This window comes from Oncorhynchus mykiss, chromosome 25 (genome assembly GCF_013265735.2).
Source record: "Oncorhynchus mykiss isolate Arlee chromosome 25, USDA_OmykA_1.1, whole genome shotgun sequence".
Classification (NCBI taxonomy): Eukaryota; Metazoa; Chordata; class Actinopteri; order Salmoniformes; family Salmonidae; genus Oncorhynchus; species Oncorhynchus mykiss.
The window spans coordinates 15,964,113-15,988,589 of NC_048589.1; the positions used below are offsets into that span (position 1 = coordinate 15,964,113).

General features: G+C 46.1%; 1 protein-coding gene across 6 annotated transcripts in view; it reads left to right on the forward strand.

The window, feature by feature from the left end:
* Window positions 1-24,477, forward strand: part of ralgapa2 (Ral GTPase activating protein catalytic subunit alpha 2) — a 163,140-nt gene that overhangs the window by 110,240 nt on the left and 28,423 nt on the right. For all 6 annotated transcript variants that reach the window (XM_036962847.1, XM_036962850.1, XM_036962846.1 and 3 more), the window contains one exon: window positions 3,861-3,988. In XM_036962847.1, the coding sequence (XP_036818742.1) occupies window positions 3,861-3,988 (128 nt within the window). The remainder of the gene's footprint in view (window positions 1-3,860; window positions 3,989-24,477) is intronic.

The window sequence follows — 24,477 nt, forward strand, 5'->3', positions numbered from 1 at the left end:
TTTTTCCCAAAATGTTTGTGTTACAAAGTGGGATTAACATTTATTTTGTCAACGATCTATACAAAATACTCTAAGTGGAAGAAAAATGTGAACAGTTGTATAAAAAAGAAGTATATGTATGTATGCATGTATGTGTGTAATTAATATATATATATATATATATATATTTTATGAAAAAAATATATAAAATATATATATATATTAATTACACACATACATGCATACATACATATACATACATGCATATACTTTTTTTTTCCCAAAGTAAAAAAAAAAAATATATAAATATATATATATATACGAAAAATCAAACACTAATATATCTTGATTGGATAAGTATTCAAACCCTGAGCTTCTTGATATGACACACCTGGCAGGTGGATGGATTTTCTTGGCAAAGAACAAATGCTCACTAACACAGGGATGTAAACACATTTTTGCACAACATTTTTGAGAAATAAGCTTTTTTTTTTGTGTGGAAAATGTCTGCTTTTATTTCAGCTCATGAAACATGAGACCAACACTTTACATGTTATGTTTATATTTTGCTCTGTCAAATTGGTTGTCGATCATTGCTAGACAACCATTTTCAGGTATTGCCATAGATTTTCAAGCAGATTTTAGTCAAAACTGTAAGTTCCACTCCGGAACATTCGCTGTCTTCTTGGTAGCAACTCCAGTATAGATTTGACTTTTTTATTGTCCTGCTGAAAGGTGAGTTAATCTCCCAGTGTCTGGTGGAAGGTAGACTGAACCAGGTTTTCCACTAGGATTTTGCCTGTGCTTAGCTCCATTTTATTTTTATTTTTTTCTGAAAAACTCCACAATCCTTAAAAATTACAAGCATACCCATACCATGATGCAGCCACCACTATGCTTGAAAATATGAAGAGTGGTACTCAGTAATGTGTTGTATTGAATTTGCCCCAAATATAACCCTTTGTATTCAGGATAAAAAGTGAGTTACATTGGCCTCACTGTGAAATCCCTGAGCGGTTTCCTTCCTCTCTGGCAACTAAGTTAGGAAGAACGGCAGTATCTTTGTGTTGACTGGGTGTATTAATGCACGATCCAAAGGGTAATTTATAAAATCCACACGCTCAAAGGGGTTTATTCAGTGTCTGCTATTTCTAGTTTATTATTTTTTCATCTACCAAAAGGTGCCCTTCTTTGCGAGGCATTGGTCTTTGGTTGAATTTGTGTTTGAAATTCACTGCTCGACTGAGGGAGCTTACAATTATCTGTATGTGTGTGGTACAGAGATGAGATTAATTTAAAACGTGACTTGTTAAGCACATTTTTACTTGTGAACTTATTTAGGCTTGTCATAACAAAGGGGTTGAGTACTTATTGACTCAAGACATTTCAGCTTTAAATTTTGTATTAATTTGTAAAAGTTTCGAAAAGCATAATTCCACAAGGTGGGTGGGTGGGTGGGTGGGTGGGTGGGTGTGTGTGGCCAGTGACAAAAAATCTCAATTGCACTAAATTCAGGCTGGAACACACCAAAATGTTGAAAAAATTAACGGGTGTGATTATGTTCTTATGGCACTATATACTTAGATTGGTATACTCTAATATTCATCCTAAACGTGACCCAAAAAATACAATTGGAAGTCCGTCACTGGGACTTCCACATCTCAGATCTATAAGAAAACCTCACACAATATCTCCAGTCTCTTCTAAAGAGTGCCGAAAGAGACTGTGTCGGCCAAACGAGGGGCTTTGGTGTGTTGGAGCAAAAGATGGGGCCAGAATGCATGGCAGCTTTCTCATTCCACTGACCTGCCAGCAGGACTCTGCCAACCTGGGGATGATGCCCATAGACCTCTGTCTGGCCATCCACCTAGGCCTCCTCCCAATATCCACACAGACAGACAGAAAGACACCACCAACAACCACCCAGTCTGCAGCCCAAACCTCCACCATAGAATCCTACGGCCCCCATTACACAGACCCTTTATTGTTCTAGAGCTTCATTGTCCTGAGTTGACCTCTAGAAGTTTGGCTTTTTTCTTTTTTTTTTACACCAGTAGAGATTGAATGGGCTAGCTGTCAGTTTGAAGTGTAGTCTAATTATTGAAGTGGAGGGACTGTCTGTATAATGAGCTATGCCATGTCAAGTAGACAGCAGGACTTATAGAGAGGCTCTGACACGCACGTCACATTCCAGGTCAATGATCATTAAACTCAGGAGATTTAAGATCTCCCCAAAAAGCATGAACAGACGCATGTGTCACACACATGCACGCTGCTCTCAAACACAGAGAGCTCCCACTGTATTTGTTCAACAGTTCAATCAAAGTATTTTCTCCGGTATTGATTTGCGTTAGATGTGTGTGTGTGGTTTCTATGCTAAATAAGCTCAACACTTAGTCCTAAGTCACTCAAACTTGAATCTAACCCTGTAGCAATATTAGATATTGGGCTGGGAGTTGCCAGGGACCCCAACAAGATAATGTTATCATGATACTTAGGTGCCAATAGCATATGTAATGTGATTCAATACTTCTAATTTATTGCGATTTGATGTTCCAAACATATTGCTCACTACAGTGGCAAGAAAAAGTATGTGAACCATTTGGAAATAGCTGGATTTCTGCATAAATCGTTCATAAAATTAGATTTCGTCTTCATCTAGGTCACAACAATAGACAAACACAGTCTGCTTAAACTAATAACACACAAACAATTATGTGTTTTCATGTCTTTAATTGAGCACACCGTGGAAAAAGTACATTTATTAAAAATAAACAGAAATACCTTATTTGCATAAGTATTCAGACCCTTTGCTGTGAGACTCGAAATTGAACTCGGGTGCTTTTTCCATTAATCATCCTTGAGATGGTTCTACAACTTGATTGTAGTCCACCTGTGGTAAATTAAATGATTGGACATGATTTGGAAAGGCACACACCTGTCAATTTAAGGTCCCACAGTTTACAGTGCATGTCAGAGCAAAAACCAAGTCATGAGGTCGAAGGAATTGTCCGTAGAGTTCCGAGGCAGGATTGTGTCGAGGTACCGATCTTGGGAAGGGTACCAAAATATTTCTGTAGCATTGAAGGTCCCCAAGATCACAATAGCCTCCATCTTTCTAAAATGGAAGACTCTTCCTAGATCTGGCCAAACTGAGCAATTGGGGGAGAAGGGCCTTGGTCAGGGAGGTGACCAAGAACCCAATGGTCACTCTGACAGAGTTAATTGAAATGCATTCCAGGTGACTAGCTCATGAAGTTGGTTGAGAGAATGCCAAGTGTGTGCAAAGCTGTCATCAAGGCAAAGGGTGGCTGCTTTGAAGAATCTCAAATAGAAAATATATTTTGATTTGTTTAACACCTTTTTTTGGTGTTATTTCATAGTTTTGATGTCTTCACTATTATTCTACAATGTAGAAAATAGTTAAAAATAAAGAAAATCCCTAGAATGAGTAGGTGTGTCCAAATGTTTCACTAGTACTGCGTTTGAATAGCATTTTTATTTTTATGACGCACATTTTCTCCTTCCCTCCGCTCTTGACTGCATGTGCTCATGCTGCATGGGCGGGAGCGTTGCCTAGGCAACCAGACTGGTTTGCTACAGCACCTTGCTTGTTTCAGCACGGAGCAACAAAGTTTCATCATGTTGTAATGAGTCCATGTAACCGCGGAAACGGACTCAACCACACGAATGCCCGGCCGTCCTGTCTTCACTTTTCCTTCCACAGACAAAAATAAGAATTCAACGGTTATGACGTTTATTTAAGATGGTAACTTTCTCCCTCCCTCCCTCCCTCCCTCCCTCCCTCCCTCCCTCCCTCCCTCCCTCCCTCCCTCCCTCCCTCCCTCCCTCCCTCCCTCCCTCCCTCCTTCCCCTCGTAGGTCCCCTTCTTTGGGCCTCTTTTCAACGGCGCCATCGTCACCGGAACGCTGCTACCCAGCCTCGTGCGTGCCACCTGCATCAACGCCAGCAGAGCTGTCAAGTCCCGCCTGACGCTTTACCAGAGCTTGTATCCTTTGTGTGAACTCTTTACTCTGTCTCCCCTACCCTTACAGCCCTGTCTGCCTCAAGGTTAACAACTGACCACAGAGCCTCAGCAGTTAGGCCGTGCAAGTTTTTCCAGGGACGGTTATCTTTTTATATGTATTATTTTTTATATGAATTAATGTTATTCCTCACACTCCGATGATTGTTCTCATATGAGAAAATATTGAATTTCTAAACGTGTTGCTTGTAATCGCAGCGTTAGCCCTTCTAGTGGTTGGCCTGGGTGGATTCCCATGTGGTGCGTGTAGCGTGTTGGGTGATCTGCATGGGTGAACACTGACACTGATCTTGATGCGCTGGCTGATTTACATACAGCGATTAACAGCGCACCGGGATGAGGTGTTGCGGTGTGTCGCGCAGCCCGTAGTGACATGTGAGGACGCATGTGTCCATCTGGGTCTGTAATGGGGATCTTGTGGAACCTCTCTGTCGTCTTGTATGATGCAGTGTGTTTAGACGACAGCAGCAGAGACATGACTGTCATTAACCCGTCCTCCCCTCCATCCCTGTAACAGCCTGCCTGTCGTCAAGGGCCTGATCTCCAGCTGTACATGTCAGTTGGTTTAAGACGAGCGTAATCAGCGATGGAGATGAATTTGCATGTGAATAAGTTGAGGACTGAAGGAGGGGAGGGATTTTTTTGGAGCGGGCCCCTGTGGGTGAAATCTGATCTCCCACAAAGCCTTGCAGCTCCACCTCTCCCCGGACAGGGACAGGCTGTACAGAGTGGCCTCGCAGGGACCACAGTAGCTCTCTGGGTGTTGCCATGGCGACCGGCAATCTCCAGTTTTTGAGGTTGGACTCAAGTTGTGCACCGCTCTCAAGTATTTATTTTGTCATTGGTTTACGGTTTGTAAGGAAAGTGGGCAAGGGTGCGCGATAATGTCAGTAGCCTATAGTATGTTTTTAAGCTAATAATGTGCACTAAACTTTGGCTACAGGTGTATGTGGCTGTACATTCTGAGTGTTTGATGTGTATGTGCTTGCATTTGTATGCACGGGTGTCACCCCCCCCCATCCCACCCACCCATCAGCGAGGCTCATATCAGCCCCTCTCAGGGTCCCTGGGGGCATCAGTGGGACAGCAGAGAGGCAGATGTCTGTAACCCAAAGCCAAGTGAATTACTCCAGTGTGAGATGTGCTGAGCTGCCAGCGCTGCCTAGCTACCATAGGCCAGTCTGCACTGGGAGCCAAGGGGGAAGGGAGCCAGGGCCGGGCCGGGCCAGACCAAGCCTACCTGGCATTCCTTAGCAAGAAGAGAGCAGCACGACGGCCTGATCTGCGAGATGAGATGATCGCTGGCTGGGCTGGAGCGTTGGCAGTGTGAAGCATCCAGCCAGGGTGAGGCCCCACATACTGCAGATCTGGAAGATGAGCTGACAAACGGATGCTCCCAGCCAATGGATGCTGGCAATGCCAGCACTGGTGTCTGTGTGTGGGACATTTTTCTGGATGGCTGGAGGATTACGTTTAAACAAAGAAATAGTCATGAGTCATCGAGGCGATGAGACCTATTTTTTTTTATCAAGATAGGGCGCACACACAAACAAACACAAACTATTTTGTAATTCAGAAGATTTCTCAGGATTTGTTAAAAGAAAAAAGACTCCTACCAGTAAATAAAGTTCTGACTATTTTTGAAGAATGTTTTAAGATATAATTTAGAATGCTATTTGAAGTTTATTAACTCAAAAAAGAGCAGGAACACCAAAACTAATGATACAGTTCCAACCGCCGTGTCTTTGTGAGATGCAGAATAGGTGAATGGATGGTTTCCGCATATATGATTCCCACCATGAAGCATGGAGAAGGTGGTGTGATAGTGTGAGGGTGCTTTGCTGGTGACAATGTTGGTGATTTATTTAGAATTCAAGGCACACTTAACCAGCATGGCTACCACAGCATTCTGCAGCGATATGCCATCCCATCTGGTTTGCACTTAGTGGGACTGTCATTTGTTTTACAACAGGACAATGACCCAACACACCTCCAGACTGTAAGTGCAATTTGACCAAGAAGGAGAGTGAAGGAGTGATGCATCAGATAACCTGGACTCCACAATCACCTGACCTCAACCCAATTGAGATGGTTTGGGATGAGTTGGGCCGCAGAGTGAAGGAAAAGCAGCCAACAATTGCTCAGCATATGTGGGATCTCCTTCAAGACTGTTGGAAAAGCATTCCTCATGAAGCTGGTTGCCAAGAGTGTGCAAAGCTGTCATCAAGGCAAAGGGTGGCTACTTTGAACAATCATATATACAACATATATTTTGATTTGTTTAACACTTTTTTTGTTACTACATGATTCCATATGTGTTATTTCATAGTTTTGATGTCTTCACTATTATTCTACAATGTAGAAAATAGTAAAAAATAAAGAAAAACCCTTGAATGAGTAGGTGTGTCCACACTTTTGACTGGTACTGTATCTAGACTTGACCCAAAGGCATGACCCATTCCTCCTTCTGCTGAATGGTTTCTGCATTGTACCACTCCTCCATGTATGCTCCCTTCTCTTCCTCATCTCATCTGCCTCTCGTCTTCTGCAAAATGTAGGTGTTTTATTTTGGGTTGCAACAATAACCTTGGCTCTTTTCAGAGCAGGCTGTTTGTGTAGCTGAGATTAAATCCCTATCCAGCGTTTCCCCGCCCCGGCGCTCCCCAATCTGCTGTCTGTAGCCAGGCCGCTCCCCAATCTGCTGTCTGTAGCCAGGCCGCTCCCAAATCTGCTGTCTGTAGCCAGGCCACTCCCCAATCTGCTGTCTGTAGCCAGGCCGCTCCCCAATCTGCTGTCTGTAGCCAGGCCACTCCCCAATCTGCTGTCTGTAGCCAGGCCGCTCCCCAATCTGCTGTCTGTAGCCAGGCCGCTCCCCAATCTGCTGTCTGTAGCCAGGCCGCTCCCCAATCTGCTGTCTGTAGCCAGGCCGCTCCCCAATCTGCTGTCTGTAGCTAGGCCACTCCCCAATCTGCTGTCTGTAGCCAGGCCGCTCCCCAATCTGCTGTCTGTAGCCAGGCCGCTCCCCAATCTGCTGTCTGTAGCCAGGCCGCTCTCCAATCTGCTGTCTGTAGCCAGGCCGCTCTCCAATCTGCTGTCTGTAGCCAGGCCGCTCCCCAATCTGCTGTCTGTAGCCAGGCCGCTCCCCAATCTGCTGTCTGTAGCCAGGCCGCTCCCCAATCTGCTGTCTGTAGCCAGGCCGCTCCCCAATCTGCTGTCTGTAGCCAGGCCGCTCTCCAATCTGCTGTCTGTAGCCAGGCCGCTCCCCAATCTGCTGTCTGTAGCCAGGCCGCTCCCCAATCTGCTGTCTGTAGCCAGGCCGCTCCCCAATCTGCTGTCTGTAGCCAGGCCGCTCCCCAATCTGCTGTCTGTAGCCAGGCCGCTCCCCAATCTGCTGTCTGTAGCCAGGCCGCTCCCAAATCTGCTGTCTGTAGCCAGGCCGCTCCCAAATCTGCTGTCTGTAGCCAGGCCGCTCCCCAATCTGCTGTCTGTAGCCAGGCCGCTCCCAAATCTGCTGTCTGTAGCCAGGCCGCTCCCAAATCTGCTGTCTGTAGCCAGGCCGCTCCCCAATCTGCTGTCTGTAGCCAGGCCGCTCCCCAATCTGCTGTCTGTAGCCAGGCCGCTCCCAAATCTGCTGTCTGTAGCCAGGCCGCTCCCCAATCTGCTGTCTGTAGCCAGGCCGCTCCCCAATCTGCTGTCTGTAGCCAGGCCGCTCCCCAATCTGCTGTCTGTAGCCAGGCCGCTCCCAAATCTGCTGTCTGTAGCCAGGCCGCTCCCCAATCTGCTGTCTGTAGCCAGGCCGCTCCCCAATCTGCAGTCTGTAGCCAGGCCGCTCTCCAAGGTAATTTGTTTAATGTTTCTACAAAGAAAAGCCACATGACCTCTGCGTCCCCATAAAGGCAGGCCTGGCTCTGTGGTGCTCTCTGGTTTCCTCTCTCCCGCTTCGTCCGCCACAGAACTGGAGTCTCCAGCAGCCAGGCGCTCTGCTGCGCCATCACTCCGGCTAATTGGATTTGATATTGAAATATGACCACCAGCCACATTGCTGGAGACACACACACACACACACACACTCCTCTACAATCCGCTGTTTCCTTTTTGGCTCTACACCATGGTACTTGGAGTAGTTTGTGTGTGAGAGATTTTGTTTGTGAATTTGTGTGTCGGTGTATGTGTGACACATGGTCAGCGTTTAAGAACGCTGTGGAACGTGAAAGAGACAGTCCTGACCCCACATACCTTTATATTACAAGGCTGTCAGAAATCACCCGTGTCATTAACATGGCCTTATTAGAGGAGGCTGTGTGAATCCTAATAGTCACCCTGTATGAACACTGAGCAGCGTGCTGCAGTCTCCTCCACTGCCAGAGGGGAACGCAAACTCACTGTGAGTGGTGAGAACCTGACATGCGGGAGGAGAATACTCTTGACGGCCAAGTTCCCACTATTTAAGTAGCACACCATATATCAAGAGAATTTCCCCCTGACATGCAATGTGTCATTCATCCCCAACTACTGTATGTGGTCCTACTGTAGTTAAGTTGGTCTCGTATTGGCGCTTGCAACGCCAGGATAGCGGGCCGCTTTGGATAAGGTTCTGCTAAATGGCATATTTATTATAGATATTATATGGCTGTGGTGGACTCCCTCTGCTTCCACATACCCTGTTGGGTTTCTGACGGGAGGCTTGATCCAGTCACTAAGTGTTATTCTCTCCTAAACAAGCACTCGCTCCAGAGTAAACGTGTGCTGTGTGTTTAGGTAGCAGGAGCCTCTAATAGTGGGAGGCGAAGTAGAGCTGACCTTCATTCTGAAACGCAACATCCCCGCTGGACAGAATCAATAGCTTTTTCGCCCCAGTGCCCTTACTACCCTCCCCTAAGACACGCACGCACACATACACAGAGAGATCCGCCCCCGGGCAGCAATCAATAGGCATAATCTGTTCCTGCACGTGGCCAGTCATGCGAGCCGGACTTTTAGGTGGCATTGTGGGGGACATGCAGTGTAGTGGCAGAGAGAGGTTTCATCTTCTCAGGGAAGCTCACAGAGCCCAGTGGAACCTAGGGCTGCCAACCTCCAGAGGTGCAGGTCCTTGCCTCATCTAACCAACTGTCTACCAGATCTGGAGCTCTGCCTTTGCACGCTCATGAAAACATCATATATGTGTGACTCTTGCCACTGATATTGGCCTACTGCTTTGTGTACCTTCTGAATAAGGCTTTGTTTCTCTCTCTCATTGTCCCTACATGGATAACAATGTGATCTTTAGGACAAGAAGTTTCATTACCTAGTCAGGAGGAAAGCATCTTTCGGAGTCTTTGAAAGGAGGTTATGAATGGGAGCTGCCATGTTCGTGTACTGTAGCTGAACATGTACTATTTAGTGTTGCTGATAGGCTCTTATTTGTCAGCTAGTGTGCCATAACAGTCTCCTGCAGACATCTCCAAGCCCATGAACTGAGTGCTTGGCTTGGCACAGTGAGAAGGGTGAGCTGGGCCATCTTCCCTCTGTCATAAGCCTCTCAGTGAGAAGTGATGTGTACATCCCTAACTCTCCTCTGTGTCTTTGCCTTTTGAATTAGAGGCTCTGTGACGTTGTATGGAAGAGCAACCTGCTTCCAATAGGTTAGGGTCTTGTTCTGTTTCCAGTCCAGCTCTGTCACGGTCCAGCTCTGTCACGGTCCAGCTCTCAGGTCTGTCACGATCCAGCTCTGTCACTGTCCAGCTCTCAGCTCTGTCACGGTCAAATCAAATGTATTTATATAGCCCTTCTTACATCAGCTGATCTCTCAAAGTGCTGTACAGAACCCAGCCTAAAACCCCAAACAGCAAGCAATTCAGGTCTAGAAGCACGGTGGCTAGGAAAAACTCCCTAGAAAGGCCAAAACATAGGAAGAAACCTAGAGAGGAACCAGGCTATGAGGGGTGACCAGTCCTCTTCTGGCTGTGCCGGGTGGAGATTATAACAGACCATGGCCAAGATGTTCAAATGTTCATAAATGACCAGCATGGTCAAATAATAATAATCACAGTAGTTGTCGAGGGTGCAACAAGTCAGCACCTCAGGAGTAAATGTCAGTTGGCTTTTCATAGCCGATCATTAAGAGTATCTCTACCGCTCCTGCTGTCTCTAGAGAGTTGAAAACAGCAGGTCTGGGATAGGTAGCACATCCGGTGAACAGGTCAGCGTTCCAGAACAGTTGAAACTGGAGCAGCAGCACGGCCAGGTGGACTGGGGACAGCAAGGAGTCATCATGCCAGGTAGTCCTGAGGCATGGTCCTGCGAGAGAGAGAAAGAGAGAATTAAATTCACACAGGACACCGGATAAGACAGGAGAAATACTCCAGATATAACACTGACCCTAGCCCCCCGACACACAAACTACTGCAGCATAAATACTGGAGGCTGAGACGGTAGGGGTCAGGAGACACTGTGGCACCATCCGATGATACCCCCGGACAGGGGCAAACAGGCAGGATATAACCCCACCCACTTTGCCAAAGCACAGTGCCCACACCACTAGAGGGATATCTTCAACCACCAATTTACCAATTTACTATACAAGGCTGAGTATAGCCCACAAAGTTCTCCGCCACGGCACAACCCAAAGGGGGGCGCCAACCCAGACAGGAAGGTCACGTCAGTGACTCAACCCACTCAAGTGACGCACCCCTCCTAGGGAGGGCATGGAAGAGCACCAGTAAGCCAGTGACTCAGTCCGTGTTATAGGGTTAGAGGCAGAGAATCCCAGTGGAAAGAGGGGAACCGGCCAGGCAGAGACTGCAAGGGCAGTTCGTTGCTCCAGAGCCTTTCCGTTCACCTTCACACTCCTGGGCCAGACAACACTCAATCACATGACCTACTGAAGAGATGAGTCTTCAGTAAAGACTTAAAAGTTGAGACCAAGTCTGCGTCTCTCACATGGGTAGGCAGACCATTCCATAAAAATGGAGCTCTTTATAGGAGAAAGCCCTGCCTCCAGCTGTTTGCTTAGAAATTCGAAGGACAATTAGGAGGTCTGCGTCTTGTGACCATAGCGTACGTGTAGGTATGTACGGCAGGCCCAAATCAGGCCTTGAAATCAGCCCTTGCCTTAACAGGAAGCCAGCGTTGGGAGGCTAGCACTGGAGTAATATGATCAAATGTTTTGGTTCTAGTCAGGATTCTAGCAGCCGTATTTAGCACTAACTGAAGTTTTATTTAGTGCTTTATCCGGGTAGCCGGAAAGTAGAGCATTGCAGTAGTCTAACCTAGAAGTGACAAAAGCATGGATTCATTTTTCTGCATCATTTTTGGAAAGAACGTTTCTGATTTTTGCAATGTTACGTAGATGGGGAAAAAAGCTGTCCTTTAAACAGTCTTGATATGTTCATCAAAAGAGAGATCAGGGTCCAGAGAAAACGCCGATATCCTTCAGTTTTATTTGAGACGACTGTACAACCATCAAGATTAATTGTCAGATTCAACAGAAGATCTCTTTGTTTCTTGGGACTTAGAACAAGCATCTCTGTTTTGAGTTTAAAAGTCGAACGTTTGCAGCCATCCACTTCCTTATGTCTGAGAAACAGGCTTCTAGCGAGGGCAATTTTGGGGCTTCACCATGATTCATTGAAATGTACAGCTACGTGTCATCCGCATAGCAGTGAAAGTTAACATTCATGTTTTCGAATGACATCCCCAAGAGGTCAAATGTATATGGTCCTAAAACAGAACCTTGAGGAACACCAACATTTACAGTTGATTTGTCAGAGGTCATACCATTCACAGAGACAAACTGATATCTTTCCGACAGATGAGATCTAAACCAGGCCAGAACCTGTCCGTGTCGACCAATTTCGGTTTCCAATCTCTCCAAAAGAATGTGGTGATCGATGGTATCAAAAGCAGCACTAAGGTCTAGGAGCACGAGGACAGATGCAGAGCCTCGGTCTGACGCCATGAAAAGGTCCAGCTCTCAGCTCTGTCACGGTCCAGCTCTGTCACGGTCCAGCTCTCAGCTCTGTCACAGTCCAGCTCTGTCACGGTCCAGCTCTCAGCTTTGTCGCAGTCCAGCTCTCAGGGACATCCATTCCCAAAGACCACCCTGACCCAATAGGAACTCAGAAGTCTGGGGCAGGGTGGATTGCTCGACAGGGTGGAGGTCGGGGTTGTCAGAGGCGGTTGGGTTGGAGACTGTTGTTGGGAGAAGCAGGACTTTGGAGTAGTTTGAGTTTGGTGGGGGCTGAGGAGTGGATGAAAGGGGGCCTATGGTTGGGGTTTATGACATTTTGGGATGGAGGGAGTTTCCTCTACTGAATATTTTAACCTAATCCCATGATCAGTGGGATTAGGTCCACTCCTTCACCCTCAACCCCTCCACTCCTCCGCCCTCCACTCCTCCGCCCTCCACTCCTCCGCCCTCCACTCCTCCGCCCTCCACTCCTCTGCCCTCCACTCCTCTGCCCTCAACCCCGCTACTCCTCCGCCCTCCACTCCTCCACCCTCCACTCCTCTGCCCTCAACTCCTCTGCCCTCAACCCCTCTACTCCTCCGCCCTCCACTCCTCCGCCCTCCACTCCTCTGCCCTCCACTCCTCTGCCCTCCACTCCTCTGCCCTCCACTCCTCTGCCCTCCACTCCTCTGCCCTCCACTCCTCCGCCCTTAACCCCTCCGCCCTCAACCCCTCCGCTCCTCCGCCCTCAACCCGCCCCCACATCTCTCCAGCTGACCAGCTGTTCCTGGGGCTCACGACAATGTCTGATGTGTTCACATCACTGAGTCCCCTCCCCGCCCACACACCACCACTCCACGGCCGCTCAGCTCTGCCGCTGGGGCCTAGAAGGGCCAAGGGAGCAGGGGGGGGGGACACGCACAGACCTGTCAAACCCAACCTTGACTCAGGAGGCAGCCTGGCCGGATGGCATATGGCGTCTAGCTTCATACAACATGCAAAAGTACCCCCCCCCCCCCCCCCCCCCCCCCCCCCCGCTGCTAATGCAGAATGACTCACAGCATTATAGTTTTTTCCCTCTCCCCTCCATCTCCTCTCCACCCTGCCTCTAACAAAAGGCGTCCCCCACTCACCCTCCCAGTGAAAGCCCTGGGGGCCGGTGGCTGAGCGGCGGCTGAGCAGAGCAGGGCCACTCTTAAACACAGGTAGAGCATGCATGGAAACAGACGGCTGATGGCAGGGGCTGGAGGGCTTGATAACAGCACAGGGCCCTGAAAGACCATAAAGACACGGTCTGTGTACTGATCCTGGGGATGAGAGCAGCACAGAGAGTTGATGAGGAGTTACTGTGGGTTTGTCGGAAGCATTGAAGTGCTATTTTTTCGTCATCTTTTTATTGTGTTATGGGGTATGTTTTACTAAGGTTGTTAAACTGTCAATAGTCTCCAAATGGGAGAATGTAACCTATAATTTTGTCTGATCGTTGTCCACTCTTGTGATTGTGTTACCCAAGGGAATTTTAAATGGGTATTTTTGAAAAATGTTAGTTTAAAAAGATTCGCCGTCCGCCATTTGCAGAACAGACCAATTTTTGTTTTCTATACTTGTGCCACCCCATCACTAAATATTTCAAGTCCTGGGAATGTACACACATTACAGCACAGCATGTTACTGAAAGAATGTCATGCTCCGTGTATCTTTAAACTTGAACGCCTCACAACTCTCCCCTCCCTGCTCCGTCTGTTATGCATTCATGCCTGACATCTGTCTGTTTTGTAAGAGTGCAGTGAAAGGCTGAGAGGTTGCCAGGTCTGCGTGGGATCCCCTTCTCTCTCCCACCATTCAGCAAGCCAGCCCCGGTAGGGAGGTGTCGGGTAGCGTTACTAGTATCAGACTGGCTGTATCATTATGAACCTGTCGGGTGAAGCCACAGAGGTGTTTGGTATCCACTAGACACCTCTAGTTCTGATAACTGTGAAAGCTGTCTCTATCACCAGCCATCAAAACCTAGGCCATTCTTCCATATCTTGTTGTTATGGAAATCATTTATCTTTTTATCTGTGGAGGAAAAACATAGTGCATTGCGAAAGTATTCGGCCCCCTTGAACTTTACGACCTTTTGCCACATTTCAGGCTTCAAACATAAAGATATAAAACTGTATTTTTTTGTGAAGAATCAACAACAAGTGGGACACAATCATGAAGTGGAACGACATTTATTGGATATTTCAAACTTTTTTAACAAATCAAAAACTGAAAAATTGGGCGTGCAAAATTATTCAGCCCCTTTACTTTCAGTGCAGCAAACTCTCTCCAGCAGTTCACTGAGGATCTCTGAATGATCCAATGTTGACCTAAATGACTAATGATGATGATAAATACAATCCACCTGTGTGTAATCAAGTCTCCGTATAAATGCACCTGCACTGTGATAGTCTCAGAGGTCCGTTAAAAGCGCAGAGAGCATCATGAAGAACAAGGAACACACCAGGCAGGTCCGGGATACTGTTGTGAAGAAGTTTAAAGCCGGATTTGGATACAAAAGATTTCCCAAGCTTTAAACATCCCAAGGAGCACTGTGCAAGCGATAATATTGAAATGGAAGGAGTATCAGACCACTGCAAATCTACCAAGACCTGGCCGTCCCTCTAAACTTTCAGCTCATACAAGGAGAAGACTGATCAGAGATGCAGCCAAGAGGCCCATGATCACTCTGGATGAACTGCAGAGATCTACAGCTGAGGTGGGAGACTCTGTCCATAGGACAACAATCAGTCGTATATTGCACAAATCTGGCCTTTTATTGAAGAGTGGCTAGAAGAAAGCCATTTCTTAAAGAGATCCATAAAAAGTGTTGTTTAAAGTTTGCCACAAGCCACCTGGGAGACACACCAAACATGTGGAAGAAGGTGCTCTGGTCAGATGAAACCAAAATTGAACTTTTTGGCAACAATGCAAAACGTTATGTTTGGCGTAAAAGCAACACAGCTCATCACCCTGAACACACCATCCCACTGTCAAACATGGTGGTGGCAGCATCATGGTTTGGGCCTGCTTTTCTTCAGCAGGGCCAGGGAAGATGGTTAAAATTGATGGGAAGATGGATGGAGCCAAATACAGGACCATTCTGGAAGAAAACCTGATGGAGTCTGCAAAAGACATGAGACTGGGACGGAGATTTGTCTTCCAACAAGACAATGATCCAAAACATAAAGCAAAATCTACAATGCAATGGTTCAAAAATAAACATATCCAGGTGTTAGAATGGTCAAAGTCCAGACCTGAATCCAATCGAGAATCTGTGGAAAGAACTGAAAACTGCTGTTCACAAATGCTCTCCATCCAACCTCACTGAGCTCGAGCTGTTTTGCAAGGAGGAATGGGAAAAAATGTCAGTCTCTTGATGTGCAAAACTGATAGAGACATACCCCAAGCGACTTACAGCTGTAATTGCAGCAAAAGGTGGCGCTACAAAGTATTAACTTAAGGGGGCTGAATAATTTTGCACGCCCAATTTTTCAGTTTTTGATTTGTTAAAAAAGTTTGAAATATCCAATAAATGTCGTTCCACTTCATGATTGTGTCCCACTTGTTGTTGATTCTTCACAAAAAAATACAGTTTTATATCTTTGTTCGAAGCCTGAAATGTGGCAAAAGGTCGCAAAGTTCAAGGGGGCCGAATACTTTCGCAATGCACTGTACTTTGAAGGAATCCCTGGTTGAAAAGTATTTGTCTGAGAGGACTGGTGCTGATGGATGCTAGGTGTTTTGTCTTTGTAAGCAGTCATAACCGTGGACTTCAGTGGTACTACTCTGTGCACTTGTGTGTGCATTCCACAGTTCAACTCTGTGGATTGGCCAGCCCCAGTGTGCATCAATAGTTTTAGTCCTTGTATATGGAAGGCCATCCGCTCTGCCGATCAGACTCCGTAACGGACTTCAGTGCTGGTAACGCAGGACGTGTTAATAGGGATTGATGTGTGTGTGTGTGGTTCTACGGCGGGTGTAAAACCGGTCTGTCTGCTTTAAGTGATTAGCATCCAACTAGCCATTCCATCTGTTCCCCTAGTCCTGTTTAATTAATGAACTTTCTTTCTCCTCCCAGCCAGCCAAACGCCACTAAAGGAAAGCTGTTAGCCCTCTCAGGTTATCCAAATTGATGCTTGTTCTTGTTTCCACTACAATGGCTGCGTTGTCATTGATTAGTTCGGTTTTGTTTCTTCTCTTTTGTCTCAGGGTTCTTGAGGGAGGGTTAATGAGCTTCCCTGGGAAGCCTCTGCACATTTGTAGTATTTTTAGTTTTTTGGGGGGCAGAAAAACAACCGTGCAGGTGTGTGGCATACGTGTTTATGTGTGTCTGTGTGGATATTTATGAATAGGATGGGGAAGGTTTTAGCGATGGAAGGGTCCTGGGAGTTTTCTGGTGTTGCTAGTCCATTATTCCTCATCGGAAGCAGAGGGCCTGGAGCACTCAAACACTGGGCTCTCTTCCCCTCCCTTCTCTAGTCTCCAGACTCCTTAGGCCTGACATCTTGTAGAAGATGGAGGAAAGAATATATGTAAAGCCTCTCTCTCCTTCTCTCCCTTTCTCCCTCTGTCTCTCTCTTCCTCGTCCTCTCTCTCCGCTCTCCTTCTATCTCTCTCGTTACAACGAGGCACTGGACAGCCTTTGTCCACATAAAGCTGGCTTCTTTGTGTGCGCAGCCTTTTGCTAATCGGTGTGGTCGTGTGCCCATGTTTTAGCCCACATTTCACGCGCAGCTCCCCTTTTGTCTGAGGCCTGCCCCGATAAGGATCCCAGTTCTAGGGCCGCTCTGATATTGAAATCCTTCAGCGTCGCGGAGAGAGCCTTCAATCATCCATTGTCTGCGCACCAGTTATTACCATTCAATCTCTGTGTCCCTCATCATCACCGGCCCGAGCACTGAGACTGTCCCATGAAAAGACCAGGGCTCTCTCTCCTCTCTCGCTCTCTTCTGTCACATTCAAGCATATCCACAGATATTTCTGTAGTCGTCTCGAGACGGCCCGTGTTCAATGCTACCGGGAAATGTCAGCAAAATGTCACTCCTCACATACCCCAGGATTCTCTCAGTCTCTGTGACGTGGCCCTGGGTTAGGGACTTCTTTTGTCTGGAAACCTTTGGCCTCGCTCTGTTTTGTCCTAAAATTGGCATTAGGCTAGCTTTTCAATTCTCTTTTATCATAATGAGACTAGAACCACTGTTAGTCTAAAGATTTTCTTCACATTGCGTTAAATGTCACAGCCTTAATTGGTTATTTTAAAGAGGAATTAGTTGATTATATATATGTTGCCTCTTTAAACAGTTGAAAGGCAGCACCTATTCCTCTTCTGGCCCGGCTCCATTGTTTCCCCGTGTAGGATGTCCTGAGCATTTGCATTTTTGCATTAAATGGAATTTTCCAAATAGAGAGACAAGCGAAACATTAAAGTGTGTATAGTGCATTTTCTGCCATTTCCAGAAGGCTCCCTTTGATGTGATAATGGAGAGAGTATGTGTACGTTGTCAAGTGGCAACCATCGATTTGGCCACAGAGCGACATACTGTACAGTAGGCCTTTCTATGATTGGCATTGTCATTTGGTGGCCTGAATGTATTTGCTGTGCTGCTGTTGTTGCTCTGGACAAAGAGAAAGCTTGGTTGGTTATCTGGTCATCAGCTCTAGATTTATAACCTCTTAGTAGTCTCTTTCTAAAACAAGACTTTCGGCTCCCTGTCATTGTAGATGTTCCTCTCTAGGTTTTTCCATTTTAAATGTTGACAGAAAACCTTGTTTACCAGACCTGCACTCCTCCAAAAGGCTTTGGCAGGAAAACAAAGGCCCTGAGCTCTTCAGATTTATGTGCTGTGCACATCTTCATTAGTTATGTATAGCCACTAATTACTATTGATGAGATTCTAGCAGTTTGGGCTACAAATCTATATGTATTGTCATTGTAATGAGTGTTATTTACTCTCAGATCTTCAGGGCAGGGGGATATAGATGGAATGGCCTTTGTGGAGGCAGATATGGCCCTGGCTGCTATAGTCTACACCCACTTGTTTTTGTATCTGCCGACTTTGACCAAATCCCGTTTCCCTCCCCCTACTTTGTCGCGGCCATCTGCAGAGATGTATAGCACTTCCCAGCTCCTCCATCTGTTTTTGTGCGTCCATGAAAAGGCCCATTATAGTCCCTCGCTGTATGTGGACGCACCTCGAGTTGCTAAACAGGATGGAATCCTAGAGGCCTCAGTCCGTCGGTTAATTATTTGAGCTCCCTCTTAGAGATCTTCATTTGAACAAGTTTTCTAAACAACGTTGTCTCCGTACATCCCCATAAAAAGACAGCCAGTCTTGGATGGGGCTGAGGCTGGTAAATGGGATCCATGCAGCCAACACTAGGCTAAGACAGGCTCCTGATTAACTCTTGAGTGACTAGCTAATGTCATTGAAGTAGGACCACCTGGCGATGAGACTGTACAGTCAGCTGCCAGTGGAGGGCCAGAATGGGGAGGACCAGGTGTTAGGCTCCAGCCCCCTAATTGTTGCCATGTAATAGCCCGCTTGACTGCATAGTGTGGCCCCAGGGCTAGGATTAGAAAAGGCTGTTGCCAGCACAGAAGACATCAGTTGTCTTTCTGCCCAGTTTTTTTCATACCTCTTTCTTGCCATCCCACCCCCACTAATCATTCCAGGTAGTAGGGAGACTCCCCATCCCTCCCCCACCTCATTCACTCCAGGCCTACCCCACATCCGGCTGTGCTTTCAGGCTTGGGGAGGGGCGGCGGTGGGTGGGTTTGAGGAAGGCTGGAGAGAAAGACAATGAAAGAAAAGTGGGGGAGGAAAGAAAAAGAAGAAAGGGGGTGTCAGACAGAGCGGGGAGTTTTTCCGGTATTCCAGAACAGCCGAGTCCGTGTCTATACGGGAGCTTTTGGAACTCCATCTGCTCCTCCTAACCCTTCACACTGTAGACTCGAGGAGGGTCCCATAGTTCTGCCCTTCACACTGTGGACTAGAGGAGGGCCCCATAGTTCTGCCCTTCACACTGTAGACTAGAGGAGGGCCCCATAGTTCTGCCCTTCATGCTGTAGACTCGAGGAGGGCCCCATAGTTCTGCCCTTCACGCTGTAGACTCGAGGAGGGCCCCATAGTTCTGCCCTTTACGCTGTAGACTAGAGGAGGGCCCATAGTTCTGCTCTTTACGCTGTAGACTAGAGGAGGGCCCCATAGTTCTGCCCTTCCCTGTGCGCTCCCCTCATGTGTCACATACATTTATCTCACACTTCCTGTCCTCCAAACTGACACTCGCTCACAGCCGCATTATTACCGTGATCTTCAAGGAGAACGAAGTGGAGACGATCCTGAGGACAAATTGGCCAGCGATACGGTCTGCTACTGGTTGTAATTTTTTGCTAAGAGCCCCAACCTCATTATGATTGTAACGACATTGATTGAAATATGGCTGTAATGCAGAGATGAGGGCAAATTAATTCCCTTTTTGTCCCTGTAACTAACCTTGGCTCTCCAATGCATTCATAACGCGATGATAACTGTGGTCATCTGTAGCCCTGTGCTTATCATTAGCATTTCCGCTAAATGCCTGCCATTTTGCATAAGGCTCGAGAGCTCTATTTACTGAACCTTTCACTGCCAGGCTAATGTAGGGGCGGGAGAAGGCACTCTGGAGCATGAATCCAGACACCGACTCCACACGTTAACGCATAGCAATCATTTCCCCACACATGAAAAGTTCAGAGGCCTCACCTGTGTGGTAAATGTTTCATTAGCGTTCTGTGGAACACTGTGTTATCGTTGGGTTAAACCAAAACCCTTTGGCATAACACCGTGTTGTATGTGGCCCTGCAGGCTATTACGGACATCAGAATCTCTCTGTGGAGTGGGGCTGACGTATCAAACGGGCCAAAGGCAGTCTCTCTCTGCTCTGTTGCTGGTTTGGGATTGAAGCAGGACACAGGTAGTACAACTCACATGTTGAATACATGTCTGAAAATAGCCATTTTGGTCCACGGTTTCAGATTTGTCATGTCCACCCAGGCACTGCAGATACATATTCACCTCCCCTGCTCTGTTGAGGCCCACCATTACTCCAGCCAAACAAAGTGCCCAGGCCACGGAAGCTTTCATCCAAACCTGATTACTTCAGCTCAGATTGGACCAAAAAAGGCCATCTTCAAAGGTTTCTCTGACCACCCCACTTCTAGTCTCTTTCTCCTTGAGCATGTCGGCCAGGCAATCTTCTGTTAATGTGATGGAGCCCTGTGACTGGCTGCTTTTAATCATCTCTCTGGGTTTGATCAATCATGTCTCCGTTGTGCTCCACATCTAAGGCGGACACGTTACTGGCATGGATCAATAGACGGCCCTTTGAACAGGAGATTTGTTACACATCGGAATACTCATCTGACTACACAACCAGCCCTGCCCGTTGATGGCGAGCCGTTATGTTGGAATAACCAATTGACAATGTCCGAATTTATTACGTTATCAGAAAAAGGATAATTGTTATCCCTGGATTTATAAACGACTTAGTTACCCATAAAGTATACCTTAATGTAAAGTGTTACCATCTCAACACTAAGAAGGAGTCTCTATGGCTCACCATCCCCAGTTGACCCATCACTATGGCATAGTTTTTAGTCCAGTCGACCATAACTCTGGTAAAGATTGCGTTTATTTGATTTGCTATGAAGTACTAATCGATTTTTAGTGCGCCTCAGGGAACTGTAAGCTGGCGGTAACATGGCATGCTTGAGAGAATGGGCTACTTCTTCACTGTGGTCCAGTCATAAATAAGGGTCCATGCCAGCTAGCAGACACAGCCCTCTGTCTGGATTGGTGCTGCTGTAGCAGTGATGTCACGGGTTAGTAGTGATGTCACGGCCATAACTCCTCGTGCCTCTGTCTCGCTCTTAGATGGACGGTGGTGAGGTGTGGAGGTTGGCTTGAGAGGCTGACGCCGAGGGAGACTCATCCCCCTGAAGGTGTCGTTAACCTGGCCTTAATGCCAGCGTAATCCCCTGGGGCTCTGATCCTAATTAGTCCCCTTGTTAAAGCTCCTGTAACCTGCCATTACACCACAGACTGCAGTACAGAACATTTTGCATCTTAGCCAGGTCGTTTCTGGAAGCTTCTCAATTCACATCCCAGGAGACAGAATAGAAATAAATTTTTCTATCTTTCTCTCTCACCCACTCCTTTCTGATTCTCACAGGAACAATCTGTCTAATGAGACACCATGGGTACTTTGTGTACTTAGCATGCGGAGTAGTTTCTGGAATACGCTCTCTCGCACTCTTTATCCCCTCTTTGTGTATTTGGACAGTTCCTCTCTACCTGAAACCAACTTGTTCTCTGAAGCAATCGCACCTCTCTCTCTCTGTTCAATTCAATTGAAATGGCTTTATTGGCATGGGAAACATATATTTACATTGCCAAAGCTAGTGAAATAGATAAACAATAGAAATGAACAGTAAACATTACACTCGCAAAAGTTTCAGAGGAATAGAGACATTTAAAGTGTAATATTATGTGCAGTGTTATGACAATCTGAAAATAGTTGAAGTACAAAAGGGAAAATAAATAAACATAAATATGGGTTGTATTTACAATGGTGTTTGTTAGTCACTGGTTGCCCTTTTCTTGTGGCAACAGGTCACAAATTGTGCTGCTGTGATGGCACACTGGTATTTTACCCAATAGATATGGGAGTTTATCAAAATAATATTTGTTTTCAAATTCTTTGTGGGTCTGTGTAATCTGAGGGAAATATGTCTCTCTAATATGGTCATACATTTGGCAAGAAGTTCGGAAGTGCAGCTCAGTTTCCACCTCATTTTGTGGGCAGTGTGCACATAGGAAAGGCTATCCTGAGAGCCAGGTCTGCCTACAGCGGCCTTTCTCAATAGCAAGGCTATGCTCACTGAGTATGTACATATTCAAAGCTTTCCTTAAGTTTGGGTCAGTCACAGTGGTCAGGTATTATGCCACTGTGTACTCTCTGTTTAGGTCCAAATAGCATTCCATTTTGCTATTTTTTTTGTAAATTCTTTCCAATGCGTCAAGTAATTATCTTTTTGTTTTCTCATGATTTGGTTGCGTTTAATTGTGTTGCTGTCCTGTTTGTGAACAGAGACCCAGGACCACCTTGCCTATTCTCTAGGTTAATCTTTCTGTATGTGATGGCTTTGTTATGGAAGGTTTGGGTTTCTCCTCCTTTTAGGTTGTTGTAGAATTTAACAGATCTTTTCTGGATTTTGATCATTAGCAGGTATCGGCCTAATTCTGCTCTGCATTAATTATTTGGTGTTTTACGTTATACACGGATGATGTTTTTGCAGAATTCTGCATGCAAAGTCTCAATTTGATGTTTGTCCTATTTTGTGAATTCTTGGTTGGTGAGCAGACCCCAGACCTCAACTAAAAAGGGAAATGGGTTCTATAACGGATTCTAGTATTGTTAGCCAGATCCTAATTGGGATGTCAAATTTGATGTTCCTTTTGATGGCGTAGAAGGCCCTTCTTGCCTTGTCTCTCAGATCATTCACAACTTTGTGGAAGTTACCTGTGGTGCTGATGTTTAGGCCGAGGTATGTATAGTTTTTTTGTATGCTCTAGGGCATGTATTCCCAAACTGGGGTATGCGAAATGCCGTTGGGGATACTCCAAATATACATTTTTTTTTTAATTTTAATTTTTTTTTTTTACATTTTCAAACAGTCCTTTTAGATTCACCAACGGGGCGTGGTGAGGTTTTTTTTCACGCTTGAGTAGCCTCGTTTCACTGCCGAAAATAACATTTAACCATCTAGTGTTTAGCGAAATAACAACACAATGTCAAATACAGCTAGCCTAGTCAAATAATTAACATCCAATCACATTACTCATTTACATTACCGTTACACTCTCGCGGAAATTCCACTAACAGTCCTTATGTAGCTAAACGTAGCTGCTACTCATTCCGTTTGCTCGAAAATGGTTTTAAAAAGGTACGGCCCATGTCAATAGAGACACATACCAGCTCTACTGGTAGTACTGCTACTACCAGCAGTACTACACCAGCACCTGTCGACGATACACATTTGTTCTGCTTCCACGAGCACATCCAATGCTAGCATCAGTAATTCTACATTTGTTGTTAGCCCAGCTAGCATGGACACTGACAGTTGTGAATCTCAAGCACCAAACAACACAGGGAAACAATGCTGGGGCAAAGGCCAAAAAAAAACAAACAGACAATGTCTTCATCAAACAACACTGTTTCACGATGCGTCAGTGACATGGCAGGAGATGTTTTGAAACAATTACTGCTTCGCATACAAGCCAGTGAATTCTATGTGTTACAGCTGGATGACTTGGCGGCCTGGCACAGCTCCTGTCCGTTACGTTTATGGGGGGTCAATTAAGGAAGACATCCTCTTCTGCAAACCACTGGAAACCAAAACAACAGGAGAGGATATTTTTTATTTATTTTTAAGTACTTGACAGCTTTGTGACATCAAATGGACTTTGGTGGTCAAGATGTGTTGGTATCTGTACTGATGGTGCAAAAGCCATGACAGGGAGACATAGTGGAGTGGTAACGCGTGTGCAAGCAGTTTCTCCTGATGCCACTTGGGTACACTGCAGCATTCACCGAGAGGCTCTTGCTGCCAAGGGAATGCCTGACCACTTTAAATATTTTTTTGGACACTACAGTAAAAATAGTTCACTTTGTTAAAGCAAGGCCCCTGAACTCTTGTGTATTTTCTGCACTATGCAATGATATGGGCAGCAACCTTGTAACGCATTTACAACATACAGAAGTATTGGCACGTTTTTTTTAATTGAGAGATTAGCTTAAAGTTTTCTATACTGATCATAATTTTTACTTGTCTGACTGCTTGCATGATGACGAGTTTCTCACACGACTGGCCTATCTGGGTTATGTTTTTTTTTCACCTGAATGATCTGAATCTATGATTACATGGACTATCCGCAACTATGCAATGTGCGGGACAAAATTGAGGCTATGATTAAGACGTTGGAGCTCTTTTCTGTCTGCATTAACAAGGACAACACACAGGTCTTTCCATCATTGTATGATTTTTTTTGTGTGTAAATGAACTCAAGCTTACAGACAATGTCAAATGTGATATAGCAAAGCACCTGTGAGTTGGATGCGCAATTATGCAGGTGCTTTCCAGAAACGGATGACACAAACAACTGGATTCGTTATCCCTTTCATGCCCTGCCTCCAGTCCACTTACCGATATTTGAATAAGGGAGCCTCATCGAAATTGCAACAAGCGGTTCTGTGAAAATGTAATTTAATCAGAAGCCACTGCCTGATTTCTGGATTGGGCTGCACTCAGAGCATCCTGCCTTGGCAAATCGCGCTGTTAAGACACTGATGCCCTTTGCAACCACGTACCTATGTAAGAGTGGATTCTCGGTCCTCACTAGTGTGAACACTAAATACAGGCACAGACTATGTGTGGAAAAGGATGTAAGACTGAGAC